A 24694-nucleotide genomic window follows, 5' to 3' on the forward strand; every position below is an offset into this window, starting at 1 on the left:
GTCTGTCCGGGCTCCCAGCAGAGCGGTGCCCCCAGACCTAGTGGTGCCCTAGGCGGCTGCCTATTCTGCCTATGGCTAAGGACGGCCCTGCCTAGAGGTGGTGATGTCAGTGTGGCATCTCCCCACATTCTTGTGTTTATGCTAAAATTTCTTGGGGGGAAATATAAGCCCTGTTTTTGCAGCGCTCTTTTTAAAAAGTGCATCATCAATGAAATTTTGTCAATTTAGCAGTGACAATTATAATTCTGCCTTTTTATTAATCAACCATTTAAATTAATTTTCAAACCACTTCCAAATACTGTAGTAAATGTTATTAAACAAAAGCATTAAACTGAGAAGTTAGTGTCTCAGCAGCATCATAAAGTGATAGCAGATCATGGGTTCTCAGGGCATCACAAACAGGTTTCAGGGGGCCGGGCGGGGCGGGGCGGAGCGGGGCGGAGCGGATGGTTCATGCCATCCTCCTACTTTTGCTGGCTAGACGTTGTATTATAGGGTGGGAGGGTGTCATAGAATGGAAAAGCTTAAGAAACACTGTAGCTGCTCATTTCATGAATCATAAGGTTCTGAGCCTGCAAAGCTATACGCACCTGTTTGTTTCTGCTCCCTGGAGTAGGCCCTTTGAAGACAATGGAACTACTCACGTGACAGAGGCATGCATGTGTGAAAGTGTTCCCAGGATCATCTATCCCTTGCTATGCCTCACCTAGAAAAACCAGCTTCATTTCAGAAAATGAGTGTTTCCGATTAGCACTCGCCACAGGAAGAGTAACACAGGTACCAATTCTGGCCATTGCGTGAGCTAATTTGCAGCTCAACAGTCTCTGGGGAAGAGACAGCAAGTTATTTATAGAATGGTGGGGACACGCTTGTTGGACTCATTAAAGTACGTATAGTGTTCCTAAATCGGAGAGACTTCTCCTTTGCCAGAGGGCTGTGTTAGCTGAGGAGAACTGCTACAGCACAGCTGCTTGCTAATCTCACAGCGAGCCATCTGAGCGACGAGGTGGGTGAGGTAATATCTATTGGACCATCTTCTGTTGGTGAGAGAGACAGGCTTTTGAGCTTACACAGAACTCTTCCCCTTCTTCTTGAGACATGAAGAAGACCTCTGTGTGGCTTGAAAGCTTGTCTCTCTCATCAGCGGAAGCTGGTCCAATAAATGCTATTACCTCACCAACTTTGTCTCTCTAATATCCTGGGCCCAACATGGCTACACCACCACACAGTAGCAGCACTAGACGTTCAGAATGGGCCTGTTTACATTTTCAGCACAAATACCTTCCATAAACATGTTCCCATAGCACTTACCGTGTGTCACCGCCACAGGAAAATCTGGACTCTCCAGCGCACCTTTGCCAGCTCTTTGGCTCTCTGGAACACCGGTAGTTGAGTGGTGGCACTCTGTGCTGGCACGTGGTTGGACACTCGCAGGATGAGTGTGCTTAATGATGAGACAACAGCCAAAGCAGAGGCTTCCACCACTGGGAAGCTGGGGGATTTATTTGGTTGCAATGAGAAATGTTCATTTGAGGTAGGAGAGGGGGGTATCTTCATTTACAGGTGAGTAGTGGGCCCCCAGTTATGCTCCGTGTTGGTTCTCTCTTGTGAGCATGAAACTTGTATTTACTTGTAAGATGTCTTCTGCATCTGTGGTGCCCCAGACCTGTTCTTGCTCCCATGAAGGCCGAGGAGAGCAGGATTGGGGTCTGAGTGGACAGGCAGTTCTGGGGTGATCCCTGTGCCAAAAGGACCCCTTAGCCTCTGTCCCCTGAGTGCAGTTTGAGACAAGCAGTGCACCCCCCAGCAGCTGAAAGCTGCTGCTGAAATGGCAGAGCGGTGCGATTCTTGTGACGGCCACTCCTTGTTTGCAGCAAGAATGCTGCAAGACAGCAAGTGTGAATTTTTCCCCACTGCCTTTACCATTTGGCTCAGCCCCTGCCCCTCTGCTACCCTGAGTCATGCCCAGAGGCAACAGGGCTGGGGTTTCAGACAGGCTCATTGTTTGTAGACTGGGTAACTTTACAACAAGCGTGGCCTGAAGATTCCGCGAGCGCTAGATGCAGTGTGGGATGTAGAGATGCCTACCGCTTCATTACAACCTCTCTCAGGGCTACACCGAATAGCAATGCTTATCACTGCCCCATCGTGGCCAGGTCTCCGCCACAGTGCAATTGCAGGGCCAGCAACAAAGGAGCCATCCGCCAAGGAGCTCTGTGCAGCTACATATCAGCTGATCAAACACTTCCACCCACTATACTGCAATGAGTGGCAGAGGTGGCTGAATTCTGAACTGGGAGGGAGACTGGCCCCGGGGGGCAGGCTGTTCAATCAGCAGCGTCGGGGGCTTTCAGGCTGTTAGGGTGCATGGTCCAGGTGCTCCAGTTCATGGCCAGCAAAGCTGCCCAGTTTGCAGAGGGAAGAGCAGATGCAACCCCCAGTAGTTGGTGTTTACCCCATTGCATGGCCGAGGAGCGAAAGGATTTACACATACGCCTTTCAGTGACTGGCTAGTTAGTCACAATTCACTTGTGTTATTTTCAGTCATCAGTTGATTTATCTCATTAGTGTTGGGCGAGGCAGAGGAAAACTCACTCAGCTTTCAGTGCAAGAGAGATTCCCAGTGTCCTACCTGCCTGACAGAGAGAGAGAGAGAGAGTGTGTGGCAGAGGGGCGGCCTCAGGGAGGGAGTCGGGGGCCCAGCGAGGAGCCTGAGTGGGCAGCCTCCAAACTCAAAGCATGCCAGGCTTTGGCAGGGAAAGGAACGATCCAGCCCTGCCGTGCACCAGCCCCTCTGCAGAGATAGCAGCTTGTGCACAACTCCCTCAGCCCCGCTCCCATGAAAAGACCCCTCCCCAAAGGCAGTACAGGCCCGGGGCTTGTGTCTGTGCTGCCTGGCACAGTGTTAACTCCTGTGGGGATATCCATTGGGATCAGAGTAGAGCAAGCCCTGCCCCATGCGCAGGATCTAGGGTGAAGGAGGTTATGCCATGGAACTACTGCTCCCCTCCCCACTGTACCCCTCTACACTCAGTTCCAAGGCAGGAGTGCAGGGCAGCTGCAGCAAGAGGTAGAACTCCTCTACCATACGCACAGGTGTTAGCACTTTGCAGAGTAATTCCTGCAAATGGCTGCTGGCAGGGGCATATTGCCCAGAAGATAGCTAGCTAGGCCCTGCCACAGTGGGGAAGAACAGACGATAGCACATCTTGCTGTAGGAGATACAGCAAGTCCTGCTAGCGCACACTGGCTTTGTTTCCTTATCTGCAAAATGGGGATCATAAAGCAAACTATGTGTGAAAAATGCAGTGTAAGAGTTATGGATTAGGGCAGAAAGTTTCAGCGGCGCCTATGGGCTTCAGAGGCTTGCTTCCCATTGTAATTGACTTAGGTGTTTAAACTGGCTTTCAAACTATCTAGCTATCAGTGCTTAATTTCACTAACGTGCAGCTGCCTCTGAAGTGGCACAGCAACATGAGCCCAGCACAGATTTGAAACGGGGCTAGAATTGCATGTTAAAAGCCCTCTCCCTGCAAAATACACTTAAAGCCTCAGCCATCAGCAGCCATGCCAGAAAAAGGGCCTCTCCTCAGGCCCTTGGATTTTCCTGTCTTAAAACAAGTTTCTGAGTAAGGCATGTCCTCTGTAGCCTAAAGAGGCTCTCAGCAAACAAATGTATGTTTTAGCTACAGCCAGGCCTACATGGTAAGCCCCATCCACCCGGCAGAGGGGCCTTGACCCTAGGCTGCACTACACAACTGTTCAGCTCTGCCAGCACTGGAGAGGTCCTGCGAGTGGTTAACTGTCAGCGCAATTCTGAGGCACATCAGTTAGTTTGAGCCAAATGCTGGCCTTGTTCCTACCCTTTGATTTCAGTGGGCTGCCAGGGCAAAAGTGAGGGAAGAAGCTAGCCCCTTTTTTGCCAATGTGCTAAGCTGGTTTCACGGATGTGGCTTGAGGCCATTTTCAAAGCTGGCATGAGGCTTTCCAGGTTCATGTTAAAGAGATAGCGTGTGGGACATGAAGGGCACTAGCAAGGAACCCTGCATCACACTGGCTGCTAGCTTAGTGCCAAAGGTTTCTCCAGGTGTGCTGATGTGAATGGTGCCTCAGGGCAGCCTTGAAACTTTCTGCTGTAGGCTGAACTATGCAGTTCACTAATCTTCGGCTGACCTCTAGAATGGGATTTTTTTTTAAAAGAACTCCTTCAGCACTCTGTCATTACAGCAATGGGAAAGAGTCCTGAAAGGGTTTTTTTAATCTACATACCATTGATACGCTATGTGGCACTGTTAAGATCTCTCCTGTCCATTTATGCGCTCTGCAGATTACTGACTTGACTGCAAATATTCACATACTCTAGCTAGCTAGTCCGAGTAGGTATTTTGCACACTTTTGTTTCTTTTAGGCACCAGCTTTATCACTTTCCAAAATTGCCCCAGAACAAAATTTCTCTGAAGCTCTCGTTTTCTTCTGCTTTCTCAGTTGCTACTAATTAAGGTCTGGGCTGCCTAGTCATGCCGTTTATAGTCATCTATATTCATGTGTCTGAAGGAAATAAAAATAAGGATATTTCCTGTGACCCTACTGGCTTGTCTGGTGGGAAATACAGACCCTGATGCTCAGGGAATTCCTTGAGATTCGGTCCCCTCACATTGAAGAAAGCCACACTGGAGCTCAGTGATCAGACTGTGAACTCAGCCCTGATTCCTTTGCAGTTACCTGCCACATCCACCATACCAGGTCTGGGGACTCTGTTAGCTTCACCCACCTTCACATTTATCCCTCTTTCTAGTGGAGCATCCTTCCTGTCCCAGTTCATGATGCCACCTCCTCCTTCTTCATAGCTCTCATAGGTACATTTCTTCTTGTTTCAGCTACAGAAAATAAGTTAATTCAGGCACACGCTAGCAACCTTGGAGCTGGCCATTTGCCTGCAGCTGAGTAACCAAGTGGCTTTATTATCGTAACCCTTGCCGTACTCATCCTTCTCTTTTGTTTGCCATGGCCTTCAGCTGTTGTGCACTAGGACTCCTGTAAGGACAGAGGCAAGGTCTTCATCTTTCAGAAATGCTTTGAAGTGGCTAATACACGCTGAAGTGCTCTAAAACAATGGCTAATAATAACTGTAACATTAGATTCACTAGCCTTCTGTAATGTCCAAATGTAAGACACACATGGGGGGAGGCGAAGTGTGAAAAAATAGTGATAAGCAGCGAGATCTGCTGTGAGGCTTAATTCACATTTGCAAAACGCTTTGAAATTGTTGGGTAAAATACAATGGATACGTGCCGAGTATTACTGCTAACAACGCTCTGGTTAATTTCAAGCTAACCTTGATTAATGTTTTTAATATCACACTGTTGCCTTATTTCTGTAGCAACTTGAAGCATCCTTTCCCTCCATTCCCAAGATATTACTGAAATGAGAACGTACTGCATAAATATTTTAAATTAATAAATTACATATTTAAAGGTTTCAGAGTAGCAGCCGTGTTCATCTGTATCCGCAAAAAGAACAGGAGTACTTGTGAATCTATTTCCCTATGTTAAGTTCTCCTCACATCTTCTGTGGGTCATCTTAATTATCACTTCAAAAGTTTTCTTTTCTCCTGCTGATGATAGCTCATCTCAATTGATTGGACTCTTCCTGTTGGTATGCGTACTTCCACCTTTTCATGTTCTCTGTATGTATAAATATCTTCTGTCTGTGTGTTTCATTCTGTGCATCTGAAGAAGTGGGCTGTAGCTCATGAAAGCTCATGCTGAAATAAATTTGTTAGTTTCTAAAGTGCCAGAAGTACTCCTGTTCTTTTTATATATTTAAAGTCCATTAAAAAAATCACTTGACATTTTTTACAGGCATAAAAACACTAAAGTATCCTGGTAAAATTCCAAGTTAGGAAATTCACATCTGCCTAAATAAATGCCCTTGCAGTGTCACCTGGATACAGTTGTTCTTTATTTATTACCAGGTCAGTGTTAGAGTTAGTAGAAATTTTTTGAACAAAAACAAATCTTTTTGTTCAAAAAATGGCCCTTTTTCTTAATCAAAATATTTGCCAATTGTCCATACCTTCAACACTTGAATTCTTCACAATTCGCTACATTAAAAATTTCAAACAATATTTTTGTTGTCATTTTCAGCATACTGTTTTTCCATTTTAAAGAGTTCAGTCAAGATCAACGTGCCATTGTACTAGTTACAAATACCAAAGTTAAAGATAGTCTCCGCCCTGAGTTTATAATCTAATTATCTTGTCCTACATGGCGCTGATGTATCATGCAGCTATGTGGTGTTAAAGAGCTGCCATGTTCCACTCCAGAGATGGCTGCATTGCAAGTGATGGGTGGAGCTACTTCTAAATGTGCAAAATGCTGTGTGCTCCCTCAGGATGAAAGCTACTAGATACAGATACTTGTTTCTGTCGTTTTGTTCGGACAGCACTAAGCACGCTGATGTTGCTCAAAAAACTATCGTGTGTAGCAGACAGGAACGCTCATTCAAAACACTGCAAAAATAAAAGTGGTCAAATTTAATCAAGGAGTTGGCTAAGTTTTGTGATATTTAAATAATTCATTAATTCGAATATTTTTCATTAGCCACTTGTTTTAGGGGTGAATATTTGCAAAGATATACCAGCGTAGCTATTTTATTTCATGTTCAAAGTGTTCCATTAGTCATCCAGTTAAAAGCATTATTATCCAGATTGTGAACTCTTTGGACCAGGGACAGTGTCTTCTGTACATGAGGATAGCACTTAGCACATTATGGGGATTCCCAACATAGAAATAATAAATCATGATAATATTAGATGTTCACTGCCAGCATGTCTAGGTGGCTTGCACAATAAGCCTTGCACAATGCTCCTCCTCTTTTACCAGGTTGATCCATTTGCTAATTTCCTTTGTCTTCAGCTCAGTATGAATCTCTGTTGTGTTAGGGTGGTTTTTTTTTGGTAAGTAGTTTCTTTTCTAGTCAATGTGGTAGAGTAAGTCAGAAGGCGGCTGCTCCTCTATCCTAGAGATTACAGTAGCTGCTGATGCCAATGATGAGTCAGAGTGTTTGGTGCTGATGTTGCTGCCATTTCATCAGCTCTGTGATCCACAGCATCCCCTATTCACCAGCTCTCCATCTTTACAACCCTGGGCATCTCTGCGACTGAAGCCCACACTGGAGGAAGGGCTGCGATTCTTCTGGCTGCAGGGAAATGAACCCTCTTCTCTGGAGCTAGCCGGGTGCCTTTGAGGACTATCCCCTTTGTAATCCCTGCTTGGAGGCACAGAATAATAGAGCCCTGGAAGCCTTCTAGCATCGGGTTGTTTTTCTGTTTTAATCAAGCTCGGACTTCCTGAGCCTGGAGGCTTTGATCTTCCTGTATGCAGGGTGGATTCTGTTTTGGTGAGGGGTACCGAAGAGGGGGATTCAGAACCTTTTCTTGGAGTCCTTCCTTGCTGACCTGGATTTAGGCTGCTGAGTTATAGCTCTAGATATCTGTGTTAACACAGCGGGGGGAAAATGGTTGGAGCCCTTGAATGAGAGCTGGAAATTCATTCCAACCCCCTTTCTGCTGTTGTAACCAGGCCAGCCATTGCCAAGTTCTTTTCAATGCATTACAAAAGCGTTTCTCTGCCATTGCAACAGGAAACACGGATCAGTAGCAAGATGCATGTCGGATCCTGATTAAAAAAGCAAAACAACAGGCTGGCGAAGAGGGAACTCTAGGCTGGTCTGGGGCAAAATGGAGACCATCTGACCTTTGCATTTCCAGCAAAGACATTTCGCGTGTGTGTTGCAGAACTGGCGACAGAGGCGGGGGTGCAATCCTGCCACCTGCATCTCCTGCAAGAAGATTTCCCAGCATCCAGAAACCATGACTGGACAGGGGAACAGAGATCCCACGCATTCTGAAGGCTTCCCTGATAGCCACCTGCCACGCAGACCTGCCCTTGTAGCGCTTCTATTTCTCTCCTAAATAAGAGCCAGCACCTAGCAGCAGCAGTGAGGCTGAGACGCCCTCTGGTGGACAGTACGGGCGACGCAGCGCGCCCTCTGGTGGGCACTGTCCCTACAGCGCCCTCTGCTGGGTGCCTGCCTTGGACCCGGCTGCAGGACTGTGAGCAGAAGCGCCGGGCACCTGCTGGCCGCAGAGCCTCCCTCGCATCCGTGCGGGGCTCGGCATGGGCTGTGCGGAGCGTGCCCAGCACTAGGGGCTTTGCAGAGGCTGCACTGCACCGGGCAAGCCCCGGGCGCAGCGCTCCGCGAGGCCAGACCTGGGCGAGCCGCTGCGGGGAAGCATGGAAGCGATTTGGCTCTACCAGTTCCGCCTGATCGTGATCGGAGACTCCACCGTGGGCAAATCCTGTCTGATCCGCCGCTTCACCGAGGGGCGCTTCGCCCAGGTTTCGGACCCCACGGTCGGCGTGGATTTCTTCTCCCGGCTGGTGGAGATTGAGCCGGGGAAACGGATCAAGCTGCAGATCTGGGACACGGCCGGGCAGGAGCGATTCAGGTGAGAGGAGGGGCGGTGGGATCTGTGCCCGCTGGGGGTCCGCTGGCTCGGGGAAGCGAGCTCGCCCGGGGCTGGTTTGCAGCCCGCCAGGGTGGTTCAGTTAACGCCCTGGCTGGCCGGGGTAGCAGGCGAACCGCTGGGATGGAGCCTGCAGCTCTGCCGAAGGAAGCGCTGCGCCCTGGCCGCGCAGTGCGGGCTGCAGGGGCGGCCCGGGGGAGAGGAGCCAGCCCGCTCCAAAGCTGGAGCCAACCCGCGAGCCTGGCTCAGGGCCCTTCGCCCGCACCCAGCGCGGTGCAGCTCCCCGGGACCGGGCTGGCCTCAGCCGGTGCCCCCCGGAGGGCGAGGTGATGGAGGCACCTAGTCTGGGACCCAACAGCCCCTGTGTTCAAGGCAGCGCCCACAGGCTGCAGGGGCCGCATCCCACGTCTCCCTCTTTCCTTATGACCCTACGCGGGCCTGGGCAACCATCTGCCACTGGGGCAGGGAAAGCAGCAAGCCCCGCCCGGGCTAGAGCAAATTGAACTGCCCTGTCTGCTCCAGGGCTCGCCCCCTACTACACTGCAGCCCTCCAGACACCTGGCCGGACATGGAGAAAAGGCTGGTCCCTGGTTGTTGGGCCGGAGAGCAGAGCTGGCTTTTCAAGTGTCTTAGGTGGAGGGAATCGGGATTTTCCCCTTTGGCTGGGGGTGTTGTCCAGCCCTGACTGCATGAAATTAGCTAGCAGCTGTTCAGCTTTTTCTGTGAGGCCTTTGCGTTTGGCACGAAGAACTAGGTGGGTTTCCATTCCCTGAGCCTGCTCTGGTTTCTGATGCAACAGAACAATAAGTTCAAGCCTCAGAGGTGGAATGAATGAAATCGAAAGAGTTAGTACAACTCCGATTAGAAAAACCGTCCTTGTTAATATGTGAAGGTTGAGAAATCAGGCCCTTGGAAGCCAGAAAAAAATGGTCCCTCGATCTCATTATGAATTATTTGTCCATTGATGCTATTTTATGTAAACAGTCTGTGGAGCAGCAAGATGTAGTGCCAGACATACCCTCTTCAGACTTGGTTTGTAAGTATCTGTGCAATATACTGAGCAAGCCAAAATTATAATTTGTAACACAGAGACTGAGATGTAGTTCCATTTGGAGCCAAATCCCATTTGCTTTGTTCATGGCTGACTCCTGCTGAAGACAATGGCACAGAGAAGATTTCGTGTTTCATTTTCTGCTTAGCCCAAAAAGATGTAGTAGGCAAAATACACATTCTGAGTGTGTATTAACATCTGCCCAAGTTATCCAGAAGCACACAGCCTCTCTCTGTATGGCGGAGGATGAATGAAAGATTTTGAAACATAACAAGGCTTGTTTGCCTCCCACTGGCCTGAGTGAAAATAAATGAAAACAGATCTCTGCGTGTTAGCTATGGGAACAGACATAAATATTCACCAAGCACAGAAAGTCAAGGCAAATGCATTGCAAATTGTTACCTTCCTCACATCAAAAATGCAGTTTATGGAGGAAGATGAAGGAAAAACATGGAACAGGTTGGAGTAAAGAAAGAGCAGACAAGTGTTTCAAACATGGTTGCCTAAAATTAGGTTCCTAAGGCCTTAGCTGAGGCATCTAAATATTCAACCGGATGGTCAGTAGTGCAGCAGCTCTATTGAAGGCTCTAGGCTATGGAATGGAGATCAACCAGGGCAGTTCAAGGATTTTAGGCTGACTGTGAATAACAGTTACATATAGGGAGAGTACTGTGGTAGCGTGCCTCACAGCCTCTAGCACTGAATACTGAATGGGGACGAGTAATTTAAGAGACTAAGGGTACATCCAGACTACCTGCCGGATCAGTGGGTAGCGATCAATCTATCGGGGATCGACATATCGCGTCTCGTCTATACGTGATATATCAATCCCCGAACGCGTTCCCGTTGACTCCAGAACTCCACCAGGGTGAGCAGCGGTAGCGGAGTTGACAGGGGAGCCACGGCCGTCGATTCCTGCACCGTAAGGACAGGAGGTAAGTCGCAATAAGATTCGTCGAGTTCAGCTATGCTATTCCCCTAGCTGAAGTTGCATATCTTACATAGACACCCCTCATTCCCCCCTCCCCAGTGCAGACCAGGCCTAATTGGTAGCAAACTTGACTTCATTAGCAAAGAAAAGGACTATGGGGGGGATATCCATGGGATTCACTGCAGAACCCTGTGGTAAATTGCAGCCATGTGATAACTGTATTTATCATACCTCTTTCACCTGCGCTTTGCTGACTCATCCAACTCCCTTGTGGGCCACTTCCATCCTGCCAAACCTCTGAGCAGCTTCAAAAAGCTGCCATATTTTGTTAACCTGATTCAGAAACATTTCAGCTGAATCCCTCCCTCTGTTTGCTCAGACAACACTGGCTGTGGCCCAGGATGGACAGTATTCAGTCCTTAGCTAGTGACATGTTTAAGGTCTAATACCTTGCATTCATTCAGAGCTAGAAACACCAGATTTATACCACTGGGAGAGGGCAGTTCCCAGCTTTCAGCTGCTACAGACTCTATCCAGAGCTTGGAATACTGATGCTGCTTACCCCTTGTTTTACATACACCTCGAATGCTAAATGGGGGCAAATTACACCACTCAGCTACTTATCCCCTGATTCTAGCCCATTCACACCTACTGCTATTCCACCCATTTGGACCAGGTCTTAATTTGGCCCACCAATTCTGAATCTTGATTCTGCATGGTCTGCCCTATACCTGGGCAGGAGACTCCGAGCTGGAGTCCATTGCTGATTGAATCTTTCCCTCCTCCTGTAAGTGGCTGAAAGGCCGCCTGATGAAATTAGACAGCTGGGCTGCAGGTGGCCGCACAAATCTTCACGTAACAAAGTCTTTTGTTCTTGTTAACGTTGCAAAGTCTTTTGTTCTTGTTAACGTTACCCAATTGCGTGGCCTTCAGCAGTACATTCAAGGCAAGAAGACATGAAATCACAGAATGACAGACATTTGGGACAGCAAACCAGCTAGGTGCACGCTGGGTAAGACTGTTCTCCACAGCATATTGTGTGTCCCACAGACCATGTTGTTTTGGGCCCTGGTTCAGCAAAGCACTCAAGCACATGCTTAACTTTGACTGAACCACTGACTTCAGTGGAGTTGCTCCTGATTTACACCAGAATAATTGAGGTCAGAATCAGGTCCAGGAAGAGCATTCCAGGATGCTGGAAGTATCCCTAACTCTAACCCTAATCCAGGTCCAGGACCAGCACAGCTACAAAACAGGAGGAGCCGCAGCCATGAGATCAAAGCAAGCTTATTGTCACCTGTCTTTTTAATACTACCCTAGAATTACTTTCTCCATGTAAGCAAACAATGGAATTGCTGTAGCAAAGACATGGAAGCTGAGGTTGACAGGGGGTGTTTCCATGAAAGGGCATCTCAAGTAGTTCAACCTGTGAAAAAACGTTTGTGAGCTAGTGCAGTATCACCCTACACCACCATGAGTGTGCTAGCTTATTTCTCTGGCATAGCTTTCACACGATTTTGTCTGACTGTGCAAAATCTTCTTTTTGGTTTTATTATCGCCTCTCTAATCCCAACGGCTAACAAACCTTTTGGAAAAAGGGCATCTTGCTTAAAGATTGAATCCTCCCCTCCCCCCCACGTTCTCCTCTTTCAACAAAGGAGGCCTCACCAGCCATATGATCTGAGACCCCATGAGACCCCACCCCTCCCACTGTTTAACGTAAGTCCTATTAAATCTTTCTAATGCACCTCTCGCATCACTAGTGAGTTTGCCCCAGAGAGAAGAGGGGCCTTGGCTAAAGCACTGAATACACTGGGAAGCAGTATGCTCTGTGTAGTGTAGGGGAGAAGTTAAAGGCTCCAGAACCTGGCTAGATAGCACTCAACTCAGATATTCAGAGCCGTGTATGTCTCAGAGCCAGAGACTTGGGAGGGCATTGATTATCTATAGCATAGGCAAGAAATCCTTCTTCTTCTCTCTCTGCCCTGTGGCTTGTCTCCCATCACACTACACCAGTGCTGCTTGCTGTTGATAAAGCAAAACCTGGAAGCCCCAAATAGTCATTTGTGGGGCAATTTCTCTGGATACACAAAGATTTTGCAGGACCCACCGACCCCTCACTATGATTCTGGTTGCTCTAAATGGAGAAATTGATTCCTGTCCCATGATAAAAGAGCAGCAATACATTCCATCATGAAATAGGAGGATCCCACAAAGGCAAGAGTGTTCAGGAGCCTGACCTCCTCCAGAGAGAAATGTCTACTTCCGTCTGGATTGACAATGAATCCCTTAACCTGCACAGAAGACACCAGTCAGCAAGCATTCTACAGCTTCTTTGGTATTTACTCAAGTTTAGTTGTCATCAAAATGTAAATCTGCTCAGGGTAAAGTTCACGGGCTGGTTTTGTAGTACTTCAGTTTACAGCATGAATAATGCACAGATTGGCTTGCTCTAACATCACAGTTCTCATTGCACATGCAGCTGCCCTAGCTCACAAAGCTCTTGTAAGGTGCCTCACGGTTCCCAGCATGCTGTTTTTTGCAGCAGTGAGAACAGAGAACCTGTGAATGGTCAGACCTCAGGCATGTGAGGACACAAATCCATTGGCATTTGCTATTTTCCACTAGAAGCCTAATAGCAAAAGCAGGTGCACAGGTGCTCGACTGAATTGGGGCCTAAAGCATCACTGGTAGTAGAAGGATCAAGTACCTTTGGCTGTAATTCAGTGGAGCTGGAAACAAAAGGAAGAGGCCTAATGCCAATCAAAGTGCCCTTCTTACACTTTGTTGTATGCTTGGGATTGTTCCATCAGGCAGATCAGCCCATATGAGTGTTAATGTAGGAGCCATTCTTTGTGGGCCTGTCTGAGCCATGTTCTTCTGGAGGCAATGGAGAGACTCCTATTTGACAGCAAAGGGAGTTGGGTCAGTCTCTTGTATGCCACATATTGTACAGAAAAGAAAACCACACTCATTTTAGTAACACCTGGGGACTGTAAAACATTTATCGGGGCCTTCATTTTTCATCCTTCACCTGAAAATCCAGATGCTTCAGTTACCATGGGCCAGATCCACAAAGGGGACTTAGGCTCAGCGTTGCAGTGTGTAAGTTTAGGTGCCCACTGGAGTCCTCAGTCCCCAAGCTCCCTAGACAATGCAGCTGGAGAGTCAGAAGCTTAACAATAGGAGCCAGAAGCCAACACGCTGATCAGGGAGCCACCTAAGCTAGCCAAGAGGGGGGAGGCCCAAGCCCTGCCCATCAAAGGTGGCTAGGTGCCTCCCTCCACTCAGAATTCAGAGCCAGGAACCCTCTCCTGCAGTAGGTGCTTAAAGCAGGTCAGTTCTTTCTTGTGAACATGTGAGGGGAAGGAGTGGGCCTCCTTTTACACTACAACCCACTGGTTAGAACATTCAGCCAGAGTGTGGGAAACCCTGCTTCAGTCCCCACTCTGTCTGATCCAGAGCAGGGACCTGACCCCAGGTGAGTGCCCTAACCACCAGGCTATAGGTATTCTGGGGGAGGGCATTGTCCCACTTCAGGGCAATGCCACCTCTATTTCCCCATCATGGTCCACCAAGGGCACCCACTGTAGGCTTCCAGCTCCTCAGTCATCACCTCTCCTGGGCAGAGACCACATCTCTGACTATGGCCCTCCTGGCTGGAATTTTTCCAGGCTGCACAGTTCCCTATCTGACCTGTGATATCCCCAGCAAGCCAGACTGCATAACCAGGCCAACATCTACACTTTCCATTCTCTTCGAAGCCCATGAGCAGCTCTGATGGCCAGCAGTTACAAGTTACCCCACAGCTCTTTCTAAGCAAGCATATTTATTCTTAAGGTAAAAGCATTACAGAGAAAACATTAAAAACAATTCAGTTTATTAGCATGCATGTATGTTCTTTATTAATGATCGCTATCCCAATGCCAACAAGGACTCTGGTAGGTGCCAGTTCAGCCAAACCCACCAAGGGTTTTTTTGTGGTTACACATTCATAACCATCTTAGCTCAGAACCAGAATAGTTCCAGCATTCCCGTGTCCAGCTTGGCCCTTTGATCTGGGAACATGTAATCAATAGACAACAGTCCTCTCCTCAGAGCCGAGCTTCCAACAGCTGGGTTTTTGCATAACTGGACCTGGGGACTTTGCATTCTCCTCCCCTAGTGATTACCCAGGAAATCCATGTCATACCTATTGTCCCAAAAGCCCATTCTTGTCTGCCACATTGTTAGGGTGACCAGATGTCCTGATTTTATAGGGACAGTCCCACTTTTTGGGTCTTTTTCTTACATAGGCTCCTATTACCCCCTACCCTCATCCCGATTTTTCACATGTGCTGTCTGGCCACCCTACACATTGTTCAATATAGCCCTTTGGTCATCCAGGCCCCAAATAATACTTAACCTTTGTATTTAATACAATGGACTCCAAAGACACTTAAATTTAATTCAATAAGGTTTGCTGAGGATATTGCAGGAAGGGGCCATACCTGTCACACGTCTCTCCTGTTGAAACTGTTCCACGTTGTATAAAATACTTAGCTAGCCCTTAGAGCAGGGAACTGGTACCTGGGGCTGCGGGGAGAATGCACCAGCCTCATGGTTCTAGAGTCGTTCGTTCTTTGGCCCAATGACTGTTTAAGTATTTTATACAAAGTGAAACAGCTGCAACACAGAAGATCAAGTGAGCCCACCCCAGAATGCCCTACAGCCCCGTGGGTCGAGCACTCGCTTCCCTCTTAGACAGCCTGGGGATTTGCATTTGTGTCTTCCACCTCCCAGGTGAGTGCTCTAATCATCTCCATCAGCAGTGGCAGAACTTGGATGGATTTGCATATGCCTATGGGCAGAGACTTTAGCAGGGGAAACTTAGGTGCCCAGGAACTAGGGCTGGCTCCAGGAATTTTGCCACCCCAAGCAGCCAAAAAAAGAAAAAAAAAAGCTACAATTGTGATCTGCGGCAATTCAGCGGGAGGTCCTTTGCTCCAACCGGGCGTGAGGGACCCTCCGCCGAATTGCCGCCGAATAGCTGGACGTGCCGCCCCTCTCCGGAATGGCCACCCCAAGCACCTGCTTGCTAAGCTGGTGCCTGGGGCCGGCCCTGCCAGAAACTTTGGGTGCCTTCAGGGTTAGGCAGCAACCGAGGAGGGGGTTGAGGGGCTACATTTTGAACTTAGGTGTCAAAAGTGGCAGTTAGGAGTGTAAAGGCTTCTGTGGCTCTAGCCTCATGAGTTCAAGTCTTACAGGGCAACAAAAATTATAATGAACAAATAGTGCTGGTGCCAGCATTTGGAAAAGATTGACATTTTTGACCAAAAAAGAGGCACAACATTGTAGTGGAATTTGTTCCCCATATTTTCAACCAGCATTATTATTAAACTGTATCATTGCTAACAATCAACAATATCCCTGTCCCCAACACCTTGCTTCAAGTAGATGTTGCACCAGAGAGTGGCTTGAATGTTCCTTAGGAATGTGCTGGCTGTGATACCTCTACCACAAGCCATTACAGCAGCCGTAAGAAAATGAAAATGCACGTGTGTGTACACATGATGCCTCTGATTTTTCACACTGTTTCTAGGCTCCAGCTTCCAACTCCACTGCAGGCCTTTGAAAACGCCCTCTTTGCCTTACAAAAAGCTGGAACCTGCTGAGTGCTTGGTTCCAAAAAGACCCCTTTTAGGGAAGGGGTATGGTACAGTGGCTTTAAACATGAAGTGACTTGATCATGGTGTAGCCGGGAAGAGATTTCTGACATGGCAGACAAAGGCACAACATGATCCAATGACTGAAAGCCGAAGCTAAACAAATTCAGAGTAGAAATAAGGCAGTAATTTTTAACAGTGAGGGAGACTAACCATTGGAACAACCTATCAAAGGAAGCGGTGCATTCTCTGTCATTTGAAGTCTGTAAGTCAATACTGGCTGTCTTTCTAAAAGAGATTTTATACTTCAAAGAGAAGTTGTGGGTTTGAAGCAGAAATTATCGGGTGAAATTCTTTGGCCTGTTATGCAGGAGGTCAGACTACATCGTGGTAGGCAACCTATGGCATGCGTGCCAAAGGCGGCACGTGAGCTGATTTTCAGTGGCATTCACACTGCCTGATTCCTGGCCACCGGTCCGGGGGGGCTCTGCATTTTAATTTAATTTTAAATGAAGCTTCTTAAACATTTTAAAAACCTTATTTACTTTAAATATAACAATAGTTTAGTTATATATTATAGACATAGAAAGAGACCTTCTAAAAACGTTAAAATGTATTACTGGCACACAAAGCCTTAAATTAGAGTGAATAAATGAAGACTCGGCACAGCACTTCTGAAAGGTTGCCGACCCCTGGACTACATCATCATAATGACCTCTTCTTGCCTATAAATCTTTGAACCCAACTACCGGCTAACAAATAGAGCTGGTCAAAAATGTTTGGGGAAATGAAAATTTCAACCACCACCACAGGATAAAACTTGCCCCCCAAATGTGCAACTTCTAAAATGATCTTTACTTTTTTGTTGGGTGGGGGGGGGTTCTTTTTCAGATCCATCACCAGAGCCTACTACAGAAACTCAGTAGGCGGGCTCCTCTTATTTGACATTACAAACCGCAGGTCCTTCCAGAACGTCCATGAGTGGCTAGAAGAAACAAAGGTGCACGTCCAGCCCTACCAGATTGTCTTCATTTTGGTAGGTCACAAATGCGACCTTGACACACAGCGGCAAGTCACTAGACACGAGGCTGAGAAACTGGCTGCTGCATATGGGATGAAGTACATTGAGACGTCTGCTCGGGATGCCATTAACGTGGAGAAGGCCTTCACTGACCTGACTCGAGATATATACGAGCTTGTTAAAAGGGGGGAAATTTCGATCCAGGAGGGCTGGGAAGGGGTAAAGAGTGGATTTGTACCGAACGTAGTGCACTCTTCAGAAGAGGTGGTGAAATCAGATAGGAGATGCTTGTGCTAATCACATCTAGTGAGAAAAGATATGAACTCTACTAATCAAACATACTCTATTAAGTGAACTCAGTGTGATGGAAAGGGATTGTAACACTAGCATGGTGAATGGTCTCACACCTTGTTTTGGACACGAGGAACAGAACCAGGAAAGAAATGGTCAGTTCCAAATAACCTCTTTAAGAATTGGGGACGGGTGGGTGGGGGCCTACAAACCTATGTGAGAATGAACAAAGGTGCATGTTTATGTTATAGGAGACAGGAGGCATAAGACCAAGAGGGGATCTGAATGAGATGGTACAGAACAGGGAATTTTACGTGTACTGTTTTTGTATGCCGTGTGTTGAAGCCACAGTCTGAACAGTCTGTTAATACAACACACATGAGAGGAGAGAAAATATCTTGGTTTACAACAACAGTTTATTTCCAGGAAGATTAGAATATAGTGCTGTTTTCATTCTTGAATGTTACTTCCAGGGTTAACTCAAAAGAAACATATTTTACAGATGTGGCACACACACTTTTGGGGCTTAATGGTCTTGTACTTCATTAAAACATAGACTAAGACTATAATATGGTACTTTAAAAGGAAAATAAGGGTTATTTTATTGATAATTAAAACTTAAGCATTTCCATCCCCCTGAAGAGGGGTGTTTTCCTTGCCCTGCCTAGCTGAGACTAGGGGCCAAGTCCAGCATGACAGCTCCAATTATAATTATTGGATGAATTTATAAATACTTATTATCTCTCTACATGATTGTAGAAGAAGTACCTCGACTATATGGATTGCCAATATCATTAACAGATCAGGAGTATAAAGCTTCCTAAGTATATCCTCACATCCAGTATCTCACAGATGGGTCATGACAACCAGTGATTAGCAATCAGTTGGGAAATGCAGGTATTTCTGTCTTACTGTCAGAAATAGAGTGACGTTGGCAGCATTCCACTGTAAACTTACATTGCTCCTTAGGAAAAAAGGAAAGAACAAAAGAAAACTAAAGATTTAAATCAAGAGCATCACACATCCCTGAAGATGGAGGTTTCTTTTAAAGAACAAGAGAAAGAGCTGGTTCCGGTACTGAAAGCAGTGACTAGCGGCAGCATTCTCTGCTCTTACTGGGTTGCTTTCTTTACTGGCATCTGGGGAAGGAGAGACATAGGAAGTGGAAGTGTCTGAGAGGGTGAAAAGGGAAGAAGAGAGAAGCATAGGAGAAAATGTCTTCTCTTTGTTTTATTTATATTCTACCCAAGATGGGGCCTACACTGGGCAGGTAGTTGACTTACAAAGGGTATAACAAGTGTCCATTTTCTGAGAACACCATCTACCATTTCAGCTTTGCTTCATGTAAGTACTGTATTAACTAAAGCTTTTGGAATGCAAATGGGTAACAATGCGCCTGCATTGTGCCGAGGAGGATCAACATGTTAGCAAAACATACAGCGACATTTATTCAAGTTTGCGAGCTTTACAAGCCAAACTGTTAATTTGGTTATGAGGAATTAGGCAAACCACATAGAGATCCAGCATTTGAATACAGGCCTCCAGGTAGACAAGAATAAAGTACTTCTAATTGCTCCTCTAAGGTACCATGTTCCATAAGAGTAGGATTTCTGACAAGTTGAATCTGTCTTGCTTCAGAGCCGTTCTTGTATTTTGTACCATTTGAGCCCGACTGTATCATAAAAATAACAAGACCATTGCTTAGGTATGAAAGCTGTAAAAAAATTAAAATGAATAATATTTTACCCTTTAAATTTGCTAGTAACATTTGGAATCCTTGAGCTCAGCGGGTGAGAGCAAACATGGTATGCCACTGTGAATATGCCAGCAAATGTAGATCCAGAGGATATTGAAATGGGGGTTGGCTGGGGGAAATGAAACAGCCTTTTACTTCTGAATACCAATGGTCAATCTTGATTAGGTCACAGTTGTATTCAGTTTGCTGGCCTAACTCTAAGACCCCCATTCAACTCCCACTGAAGTCCATGGAAGCTTTTCCAATGCTTTCAAGAGACGGTAGATATGGCCCTCTGTCTGCAGCGAGCATTAAAAAACTTCTTTCTTGAATGGCCCAATTTGGCATGATTGGGAGTCTTGGCTCAGGAGAGACCTACAACAACATGGGTATTGCAGGCGATCCCCCCTTAGCTTGCCCTGATGTCAGCAAGAACTGAGGGGTATTGGTGGAGCGTGGTGAGGCACATGCAGCATTCACCCAGAGTTGTCAGTCTCTCCTCTTCACGAACAAGAGCAGCCATATTTAAAAGGGCCCACTTGTCTTTATGTACCTTTAGTCACTGAATGGAAAATATGCCAAGCTACCATTTTAGCCTTTCAAGGCTGAGTCAGTGCTAAAGTTGTCTCCGATTTTCTAGTTTAAACAACAAATCTGTCTTAAATGTAGGGACTTTGATTTAATCAAGTAATACTCTGTGAACATAGATGGAAGTAAAACTTTTGGGGCCTATCATGTTTCCTGTATCACCGAAGTCTCATGAGTCAGCATAGCAGGACCTCACCGATGAGGAAAATGTTTGAGCTTTTCACTGCATTTCCTTTTTTTTTTTAAATGATAGAGAAAATCTACTTTTCAGTTAGTGGGGTCGGGTTTTTAGTATTTAAATATAAAATTTAGAAAAATCATAAAAAGCTTGTTCAGGCTTTGAATAAACCTTGAATTTGTATTGTAAGTATAGTTCAAAAAAGGTACAGTATGAGAAAAAATCTGTGCTGTCTGAAACTAAATATTAAAAATAATGAAACAAAAGGACATGGTTAATATTGAATAAAATACCATTGTGTACACCTGTTTTCTATTTCCTTACATTTTCTAGGCAGCTTATAAAAACAAATAGACAACGTAATACAGTCATGTGTACAAGTCTGGGCTGTTTTTTTCTTTTTCTAAAATGAAAAACCTTATAGGCTTTGATAAACGTTCTTTTCTAACAACTGGTTTTAGTGCTTTGACTACTGCAGGAGGCATTAGAGAAATCAGATGGTATCATTCAAAAGAAACATCCAGGAGTTTTTACTCTAGGACAAAGGAAAACACTTTTTGTGGTACAGGTCACAGATTAAAAACAAACATACAATCTGCATGTTGGACTGGAATTTCTCAGAACCTCCAGAATAAAGTATGCTGTACACTGTTCCTTGCTTTCTGTTATGCACTGTAATGAAATGTGAAACCCCCCCCCCACTGTATTTAGCTGTATGTGAATGAAACATGCCTGTATTTAGCAAAATTGTTAATGTGATTATGTGAAATTCAAATCTTGTAAAGAAAAACTTGTGTTTTTTCCTTCCCCCGCACTCCCATTCTTAATCAGTAAGCCATCTAGTGACTCTGTACTTCCACACAGCAACCGTGACTGAAGATCCAATACAAAATAAAACAACATGCACTCTGTTTACAACAAACCTACCATGCATTTTCTCTAATGATGCGTGGTGCGGTGGCCGCTATTTAAGATGTGCTCATTGTCCTTGTGAAAGAGTCCTAGGAAAATCAATAGGGGTCTATCAAAAGTCAATACAACTCAACAGGAATTATTCTAAAAACCCAATGGATTTTTTTAAAAGTAATTCATTGCTTCACAGCCAGTGACAGTTACAGTCGTTATTCAAAATATTAAAGCACCATATGCCAGATCCTCAGCTGGTGTAACTTGTCCTAGCTCCACTGAGTTCAGTGAAGCTAGAACATATGCTACCAGCTGCTGATTTGTCCCCATATAAAGCAAAGCGAACTTAAAGAGACTATAATATGAGAATAAGACTAAATAGCCAGAATCTGCAGAGTTAGACCATCTGTAGGTTTTTTCCTTCAAAACACCATTATTTAATATCTAGGATTTGCAATCAAATCCTAAAGAATGGTTTAAAAACAAAAAACAGAGAAAGGTTATAGTCTGTAGGCTGTATGCATAAGGCTATATTCCACCGTTCAGAGACCAGTTAGCCTGGAATGGGAGCGGTTCAGAAACCCATTAGCAGGTCTCTGTTTAGTGGAGAGACATTTTAAGTTTATGTAAAGGTTTCAATCTCTTTTCAGAGTGGCCCCCACTGCTTGCACCATGAACAGAACGGCTCTGCTTGCTCATTATGCTCAAAACGTAAATTCTCAGGATTGGGTGTTGGGTGCAACTGGTGGGGATACTGTTTGGGTTTTATTGCTGATCCCTCTCTACTCCAAAGCACTAGCTGCTAATAGTTTTGGCTGGCTTGTAAACGTTTCGTTTGGCTTTTTACTTGGCACAGTGAAGAAATGCAATCACTGCCTTGAAGCCATCCAAAAGAGAGCAGCTTTAGGCAGAAATTCCCCAATGTGAGACATACTAATCCACCTCAGGGGAGAGGGTGCCAGGGAAAAACAGTGGAAAACTGCCTAGGCCTGCAGTTGCCCCTCACTAGAAACATTCTTATGTGATTCCTTCACACTTTTTGGGCAGCCCTTAACCACAAGCAGCTCCACTATCTACAGCTGCCAGCTAAAGCAATAATCCACTAGCCCCTTTCTTGTCTACTGCCGCATTCAGCCGAGAGGAGCAACGGAGTCTGGCACAGAGAGATGAGCCAAACTGGAGCATGCTGCAGCTGGGAGTAACTGGGGCAATGGGGCTAGAAAAGCAGAAAGAAAACAGCAGAACCCTCCTAATCCCATTAGTGAGAATTACCCTGTTCCAATGGCCACCGCACTCCCACTTCTTCACTTGCATCTCCTAGCCTCTTAAAGCTGGGGTAGGGAACTAATTCCTATGAGTTTATCCAACCAATTTTGCCCCATCTCTGCTAATTCATTCACTATCCCCCAACAGACATCATCCGCCAACGCTGTGCACCAAATTCCAGCAGGTAATTCTTGGCAGATGGTTTGCAGGGGACCAGTCTGGCACAAGCATTTACAAGTCACACTATGAAGGTAGTTCTGAATGGACATGTATTTATAATCTGCCTGGGGAGTCAAAGTGGGTGGGGAAACTACAAGATTCCTTCCGCCCTCTCCCAGCCCCTAAAGAGGCAGTCACTTGTTACAAGGCTGGACAGGAAGCAGTGAGGGCAGTGGCTCCTGAGCTGCCTGCACCACTTAGCGCAGGAGTAGGCAACCTATGGGACAGGTGCCAAAGGCAGCACGCAAGCTGATTTTCAGTGGTGCTCACACTGCCCAGGTCCTGGCCACTGTCCAGGGGGCTCTGCATTTTAATTTAATTTTAAATGAAGCTTCTTAAACATTTTAAAACTCTTATTTACATACAATAGTTTAGTTATATATTATAGACGTATAGAAAGAGACCTTCTAAAAATGTTAAAATGTATTACTGACACGCAAAACCTTAAATTAGAGTGAATAAATGAAGACTGAGCACACCACTTCTGAAAGGTTGCCAACCCCTGATTTAGTGTCACATGCTCTTCTCAAGGATCACACAGGTAGCACAGGCCACCACAAAATCCTTGCTTGCATGTCCCTATCCCAGCGCCACCACTGATATGGATCTCTGTGGCAAGTACAAGGGAGAGACAGAAGAGCTAAGCAGAAGAGCCATCGGTACTCCTGGTTTGACTGCCAGCTTTCAAACCCAGGTCAAGGAATTGCTGCCCCCGGTCTAGATAGCAAGCTGATGAGCAATTTCCTGTCCCCACAGCATGGGCTGTTTCTCTCTATTGGAGGCAGTTTGCTCCCAGCTCTGGTCTTCTGCTGATTGCTCTAGAGCAGGGGTAAGCAACCTATGGCATGTGAGCTGATTTTCTGTGGCACTCACACTGCCCGGGTCCTGGCCACTGGTCCAGGGGGCTCTGCATTTTAATTTTATTTTAAATGAAGCTTCTTAAACATTTTAAAAACTTTACATACAACAATAGTTGAGTTATATATTATAGACTTATAGAAAGAGACCTTCTAAAAACGTTAAAATGTATGACAGGCACGCAAAACCTTAAATTCGAGTGAACAAATGAAGACTCGGCAGAGCACTTCTGAAAGGTTGCCGACCCCTGCTCTAGAGCCACACTCAGGCTACCAGGTTATCAGCAGTGTGAAGCTGGGAGCACTGGAGAAAGTTAATTAGCAGTCAGAAGAGAAGCCTGCATTCGGGGGACAAAAAGTCAGTCAGCAGGATGAGCCAAGCACGACAGAGGAAGCCAGGGGGAAAGGAAAGGGATGCACCAAGGGAGGAAGGAGAGCAACAATCTCTGAAATCTGCTCGCTGAGCCTGCCCAGAGGGGCACTGTGTGTCCTGGTGAATTTTAGGTTGACAAATTAGAGATCATTGTAATCTTCTGTGTAACACAGGCTGTAGAACTTCACCCAGTAATTCCTGTCAGTTATTTTCTCTGCTTTCTCTTCTCACATAGAACTATTACCCCAAACTCCACAGAACTGTGCTACCAGGCCCAAGATCTCCCAATTTATTGAAATAATTGTCCCTGGCAGAGCTTTCATGTGGAAGAAAACTCTTCAGTTAGCTTTTGGCAGAAAGGAAAGGGAAGGAGTGAATAAGGAGGGATCTGGAAGAGAAATGAGAAACTGCTGCCTTCACAGTGCAAAAGGAAGTCAGTTGAGAAAGTGAAGCAAAACACACCAGTATAGAGAAGAAAGGACAAGAAACAGGTAAGATGCAGTAACTGGTGCAATAGCTATGGCATGCCCAGGTACAGATCACAAATATGGGTCTCGATCTCAGAAAGGTTAGGAACGAGTAGATAATTTAGATCAGGCTCTCTCTGGATACCCTGCATATATATATTTAACTTTTGTGCTCTTTTAATAAGACACTAGAGGCCCCACTTTCTATTTTCATTAGTCTCTTGTCAGTGACCTTCTAGAGCAGAGGTGGGCCAACTACAGCGTCTGTGGGCTACATGCAGCCCTTGGGACCTTCCTGCCCAGCCCCTGAGCTCCTGGCCCAAGAGATTAGCCCCTGGCCCCTCCTATGCTGTTCCACCGCAGGCTCAGCTTGCCCCGCCGCCAGCGCAATGCTCTGGGCAGCAGGGCTGTGAGCTCCTGGGGCAGCGGCGCTGCAGAGCTAGGCCTGACCCAGTCTCTGTGCTGCGTGGCAGCAGCGTGGCCCAGCTCCAGCCAGGCAGCATGGCTGTAGCACCACCAGCCACTGGTGCTCCAGGCAGCACGGTACAGGGGTAGGGCGGGTTGGATAGAGGGGAAGGGAGTTCAGAGTGGTGGTCAGAGGGTGCGGGTGTGGATGGGGTCGGGGGGAGAGCAGCG

General features: G+C 46.3%; 1 protein-coding gene and 1 long non-coding RNA gene across 2 annotated transcripts in view; both read left to right on the plus strand.

Moving 5' to 3' along the window:
* LOC142047211 (uncharacterized) overlaps positions 1-24694 on the plus strand; it is a 190810-nt gene that overhangs the window by 116124 nt on the left and 49992 nt on the right. The window lies entirely within an intron of this gene.
* Positions 7814-20885, plus strand: RAB39B (RAB39B, member RAS oncogene family). The gene is made up of 2 exons (XM_032788209.2): positions 7814-8512; positions 17049-20885. The coding sequence occupies exons 1-2, from the start codon at positions 8298-8300 to the stop codon at positions 17473-17475; spliced, it is 642 nt and encodes a 213-aa protein (XP_032644100.1). The 5' UTR covers positions 7814-8297; the 3' UTR covers positions 17476-20885.

This window comes from Chelonoidis abingdonii, chromosome 8, assembly GCF_003597395.2.
Source record: "Chelonoidis abingdonii isolate Lonesome George chromosome 8, CheloAbing_2.0, whole genome shotgun sequence".
Lineage (NCBI taxonomy): Eukaryota > Metazoa > Chordata > Testudines > Testudinidae > Chelonoidis > Chelonoidis abingdonii.

Bases quoted from the DNA above. Each gene is read 5' to 3' on its own strand.
- RAB39B (XM_032788209.2), top strand. From the start codon at position 8,298: ATGGAAGCGATTTGGCTCTACCAGTTCCGCCTGATCGTGATCGGAGAC. The intron at 8,513-17,048 runs GTGAGAGGAGGG...GTTCTTTTTCAG, and splicing joins GCCGGGCAGGAGCGATTCAG to ATCCATCACCAGAGCCTACT.